At 42.0% G+C, this 6,000-nt stretch overlaps 1 protein-coding gene across 1 annotated transcript in view; it reads left to right on the top strand.

The window, feature by feature from the left end:
• The first annotated feature begins 365 nt into the window (after positions 1 to 365).
• THBS4 (thrombospondin 4) overlaps positions 366 to 6,000 on the top strand; it is a 41,840-nt gene continuing 36,205 nt past the window's right edge. Inside the window, exon 1 of the mRNA XM_006197608.4 lies at positions 366 to 654. Coding sequence (XP_006197670.1) covers positions 567 to 654 — 88 coding nt within the window. The 5' untranslated portion in view covers positions 366 to 566. The remainder of the gene's footprint in view (positions 655 to 6,000) is intronic.

Below are 6,000 nucleotides of genomic sequence, written 5' to 3'. Positions count from 1 at the left end.
TGATGGTGCCTAGCGCTAGCGGGCCAGTGTTCCTTCCTTCCTCCTTTGCCCCTTTCTTCTCCTTCATCTCTACCCTGTCCTGCGCGTCCTCACTTTCCCACCAGCCCCCTGCTGCCCACCCTCGCTCTTCCCATCCTCCTAAACCCCCTCGCCGGTCCCGGGCCGGCGACTACGCCCACCCACCCCGAGACCGGCTTGCCGGGGTATCTTTCGCGTCCCCAGTCCCAGTGCTCACGCCTTTCTGTCCGCCGCCCACGCTCCCAGCTCCGGCCGCCCCCACGCTTCCCGGTGGGAGGAGATCCCAGCCAAGGGGGCCGCCCCCGCCTGGGCCCTCCCCCTCCCCGGGCCGGCCAGACCATAAAGCGCCCAGCCCAGCCGCCGGCGCACCCATCCCTGCGGCGCCAGGACGCGAGAGCCGCCCCCGACGGCAGCCCGCTCGTCGCCCTGCGCTCACCTGCGCCGCCCGCGGGAGCCCGACCCAGGGGCCGCGCGCCGCCCGCACACCCAGGCGGGACCCCCGCTGCTGTGTGACTCGCGGGCGCCCGCGGGGAGCAGGAAAAGCCAACATGCTGGCCCCGCGAGGAGCCGCCTTGCTCCTGCTGCACCTGGCCCTGCAGCCGTGGCTGGGGGGCGGCGCTCAGGCCACCCCGCAGGGTAAGTGGGCGCGAGCCGGGGCGGGGGCCACGAACTCTGGTCCCTCGGTCACGGTCGCGGAGCCCGCCGTCCCCTTGGGCGAACGGAGAGACCAGCTCTGCGTGCTGCTCGGCCTTTGGCTCTTGGGGCCTCGCTGGGCAGCATTCTGTCTGTCTGGGGCCCGAGTCAAAGCGTATTGTGATTGGAGTAATTAGAGATTAGAATTTTCGGAGATAAATAATTTGGGGGATGAAAAACTTATTTTCAGTTTATGCAAAGGCTTGGGGTTTTCTTCCGAGCCTAGGGGCGGCCCTAGACCTCGAACGCGTCCTGTCAGGAGAAGGGTGAAATGCGGATTCTGTCCTCTGAGGCTCTTTCTGGCAGGCCCTCTCCTCAGCCCTTGCATCCTTAATCCTTCGATGAGGCGGGAGCGATGTTCGCTCAGTCTGAGGCTCACATCCCCAAGAAAGGTGCGGTATTACTCTACCGCCCGGCCGCTCGCCTTTTTCTGCTCCAACTTTGCTCGGACCCCAAAGCCTCCTTTGGGAGTTGGCTTGATTTCTTGATTCTAGAGGTAAATTGAACCGGAAAGACTGAGATATGAGTCTTTGTCTGTAAAGGGGTAAAAATTCAATAAGTAATCCTGGATAATCAATTTTCAACCCCCCTTTGTGAAGTGGGGTGAAAATAACCGTTGGGCAGAAAGCACTTAAACTTAAACAGAACTTTGGAAAGACTAAAGGGAAGCTTTTCTCAGCAAGGAAAGATTTTAAGGCTCTAACTGGCTATCCAGTGATGACCTTCATCTGTTTGAAATTGATGCCCGAGGTTGATTAATTACTGACTAAGGAAAGCTGGAAGAGACGCACCACTTAAGGTGAAAACTGTTATTTCTAGGAGGCCAGAATGAAGAATGCCTGTGCGGGTGTTCTCAGGTCCCTTCCCCTCCCGTTGCAGTAATTGCCCTTAAACTTTGCATTTTACCAAATAACTGATTTTGATGCCAGACCAGGCAACCAGAATTGTGATTTCAGAGCATACTGTACTGCTTTTAGTTTGGGTTGAAATGTTTTAAATGTTGTAGCTTACAGTATTTATTCATTGTGACTTTGCTTCTAGAGAGATACGAAAGTATGCAATGGGTTTTTAAAGAATTGAAGCATAATTGACAGATAATGTTATATCAGTTTCAGGTGTGCAACGTAATGGTTTGATAATTGTATTCGTTGCAGATTATCACCATATTAAATCTAGTTAACATCCACCACTGTGCAGAGCCACAAGTGTTTTCCCTGTGATGAGAACTTTCAAGATTTACTCTCTTAGCAACTTTCAAATATGCAGTACAGTATTATTAACTATAGTCACCATCCTGCACCTGACATCCTGATTACTTGTTTATAACTGGAAGTTTGTATCTTTTGACCTTGTTCACCCATTTCACACCCTCTCACTCCCCCACCCCCTGCATCTGGCAACCACCAATCTGTTTTCTGTATCTATGAGCTTGTTCTTTTTTGTTTGTTTTTGCTTCTGTTTTTAAGATGCCACATATAAGTGAGATTTTACAGCATTTGTCTTTCTGTCTGACTTAATTACACCTGGCATAATGCCTCAAAGTCCAGCCATATTGTCGTAAATGACAAAGTTTCATTATTTTTTATGGCTAAATAATACTGTGTGTGTGTGTATCACACACATATATACATATACATACACCACATTTTCTTTATGCATTCATCTATTGATGGACAGTTAGGTTGTTTCCATGTCTTGGCTACTGTAAATAGTGCTTAGAGGAATATGGGGGTACATAGATTGTTTCAGGTTAATGGTTTTGTTTTCTTCAGGTGAATACCCAGAAGGGGAATTGCTGGATTATATGGTAGTTCTGGTTTTATTTTTTTTTTAACATTTTTATTGATTTATAATCATTTTACAATGTTGTGTCAAATTCCAGTGTTCAGCACAATTTTTCAGTCATTCATGGACATATACACACTCATTGTCACATTTTTTTCTCTGTGATTTATCATAACATTTTGTGTATATTTCCCTGTGGTTTTAATGTTTTGAGGAACCTTCATAGTATTTTCCATACATCAACTTACATTCCCACCAACAATGTACGAAGCTTCCCTTTTCTCCACATCCTCACCAACACTTGCTGTTTCTTGTCCTTTTGGTAATAGCCATTCTAACAGGTGTGAGGTGCTATCTTGTGGTTTTGATTTGCATTTCCCTCATGATTAGTGGTATTGGCATATTTTCATGTACTTGTTGGTCATCTGCATATCTTTGGGCAAATGTTGATTCAGATTTCCTGTCACTTTTAAATCTAATTGTTTGGGTTTTTTGCTATTGAGTTGTATAAATTCTTTATGTATTCTGGATATTGGCCTCTTATCAGATATTTGATTTGCAAGTATCTTCTTCCATTCCGTATGTTGCCTTTTCATTTTGTTGACGGTTTTCTTTGCTGTGCAGAAGTGCTTTCATTTGATATTAGTCCCACTTGTTGGTTTTAGCCTTTGTTGCCTTTGCTTTTGGTGTCAGAAGGGAAGCTTTTTAAACACAATTGATAAGTTTTCTTATTGCAGACATTATTAGACAGGTTTGGCCTCAGGGGTATAATATTTTGTGTTATATAAGTTCTTGACATTTGAACACAGTTTCATGGTGTGTTGCAGGTGTGGATTTTTGCTTCTTAGAGATGCCTGTTTTATGGAAATATGAAATAAGGCTATACCATCCAAATTACTCAGCTAATTTAGTTGCCGTAGGTAATCTGATTAAATTTCTGATAGATTCTTTTATTGAATTAATCTTGTGTTTATCAACTCAACTGAGTAATTTGCTTACCTCCTGTTTCCTCTGAGCTGTGTTGCTGCTCTTAGTACCATGTGTTTGACTTTCATACGGTAGTACAGTATTGGCAGCAGTGATTCACCTCTCACACTAGAACGTTGTGCTTTGATCCTGGCACTATTACTAAAGTGTAATAACATTAATAGAAAATTGTGGTGTCTCATTTCCTTTTCAAAACACTCTCCCACCTCATTACTAACTAATCCCAACTCTGCCTCTTGAGAGAGAAGCCAGTGAATTAGACAAGCCATCCAGATTGAATGTGGTAAATTTAGTCTGAGCTGAATTATGAAGTAATCGTGGTCAGAGCAAGAATCAGGAATACCAAGAGTTTAGCTCTGCATGCAGGTCCCATTCCTTAAACACACATTTCTTTTCTGAAGATGCCTTGTCATGAATAGAACTTTTAAACATACTGCTTTATTTCCCTTTGCCCTCACTAGTGGGAATGTCAAGTTTCCAGTTCTCTGGAAACTTAAAAATTCCGTGTGCCTTTTGAAGTACAGTAGGCAGCAGTCTTCATGTTTAGAGAATGTGGGATGCTAGAAAGATCATAATTCTACTTTCTAACACTCCTAGTATTAAATTTGTTATTGTATAAGGTCCTTGGTGCACATGAAAGGAACAGCACAAACCCCATCTGAAGATAGGTTTTCTTTAGAAAGAGTAGGCACTCTTTAGTAACTAGGTTTTTCCCTGTTTATTTTTATAACTTTTATTTATTTTTTTCTTGCAAAAGCTGTACCTATTTATTGTTTTCAAAAAATAGAAAATTGAATAAGCAAAAGAAAAGGAAATTAAAAATGTATAATTATACAACCCAGAGATAACTACTATTCATGTTAGCCTTTTATTGTATTATCTTTCATATCTATTTCTATGCAAATATGTATTTCAAATGGGATCATGTTATACATATATATATACACACACATATATATACAGTGTTATAATCTTTTTCCACGTAATAGCTCATGAACATCTTTCCATATCTAAGTTTTATTCCGCTGCCTTACCCTTTTTAATGGATAGTATTCCTCTTTTCGGGTGGACCAAAATTCGTTTATCCTGCTCTGATATAGGACACTCAGTTTCCAGGGTTCTGATATTCTGAAGAACTTGTTGAACATTTGCAGTGCCCCAGGATGGCTTGGGATGGCTGAAATCCCCATAATCGCTCCCAAGCCCTCCTGTCTCTGCCAAGGACAGTTTATGTTTTTGCAACAAAGTGCGAAGCCGGCACAGCTCCAGGTCTCTCACCTCTCCCAATTAGGTTTTTGCCTAATTCCTTCCTAAATAGAAATTCTAGAATTACCACTGGTGCTGAATCTCCTTGTACCTAAATAAATCATCATGTAATCCATTATTCCTTAAAGATAAATTCCTATAGTAGAATCACTAAATGAAAGAGCATGAATGTCTTAGGCCTTTGATACTGTTGTTTAAACTGGCTTCAAAATATTTATACTAGTCTATATCTTACCCACCAGTAGATAGGTATCCGTTTCCCTGAATCCTCACCAACAGTGGGGTATTATTGTATTTATTGTTTTTCCAATTTGATGGTAAAAATAATATCTTATTGTTTAAGTTAGCAATTCCTTCATCATTAGTTAAGCATATGAACACATATATATGCTTGTTTATCTTTGTCCTTTTCTGCAAATTGTTTTCTCATGTTCTTTGCCCATTTTTCTATTGGGATGCTTATTTTATTGATTTGTAAGAGCTCTTTATTAATTATGGATACTATGACCCTTTTCAGTAACCAGATTATTGTATCCAGGAGACAGCTCTGGAGGCTGAGGTTCCCACAGACCGTGGAATTGTTTAAACAATATTTGCATAAATCAAGAGAAATACTAAGTAACTTCTAGTGAGTACTACCCAAATTTGGCCTTTGCCTTTTAAATTAACTGACATACTCTCTCATAGCTTTCATAAAGTTTGAGAGAAAGTGCTGCTGGCATGATCAAAAGTAACTTAGACAAATACAAATGCAACATCTAGTTTTTGTAGACCAACTCTATCAGTCAGGGTACAGTCAAGAAATTGAAGCCACGTTTTTTTTGTTTTGTTTTGTTTTTGTTTCTACATCGGGATTCCTTAACAGAGAAATATTGGGGAACTGTAAATGCACAGAGGGAACACTTCAGTCTCACAAAGGTGGCAGATTGTTTTGCTGACACTTTATCCCACCACATCCATGCCTTCTGCTGTGTTCCCCGTGTCATTTATTCCTGACGAGGAAAAGACAGTTGGCTCTGGTCCAGGAGGCACATGAGGGACCCCAAGGTGGAAATTCACTACCAGGGGACAGAAGGGATAAATTGGGAGTTCGAGATTTGCAAATATTAACTACTACATGTAAAATGGATTAAAAGAACAAATTTCTTCTGTATAGCATAGAAGACTAAATTCAGTGTCTTGTAGAACCCTATAATGAAAACAAATATATGTATGTAGACTGAAACATTATGCTATATACCAGAAATTGAC

This window comes from Vicugna pacos, chromosome 3 (assembly GCF_048564905.1).
Source record: "Vicugna pacos chromosome 3, VicPac4, whole genome shotgun sequence".
Classification (NCBI taxonomy): domain Eukaryota; kingdom Metazoa; phylum Chordata; class Mammalia; order Artiodactyla; family Camelidae; genus Vicugna; species Vicugna pacos.
This window is presented reverse-complemented; position numbering and strand designations above follow the sequence as displayed.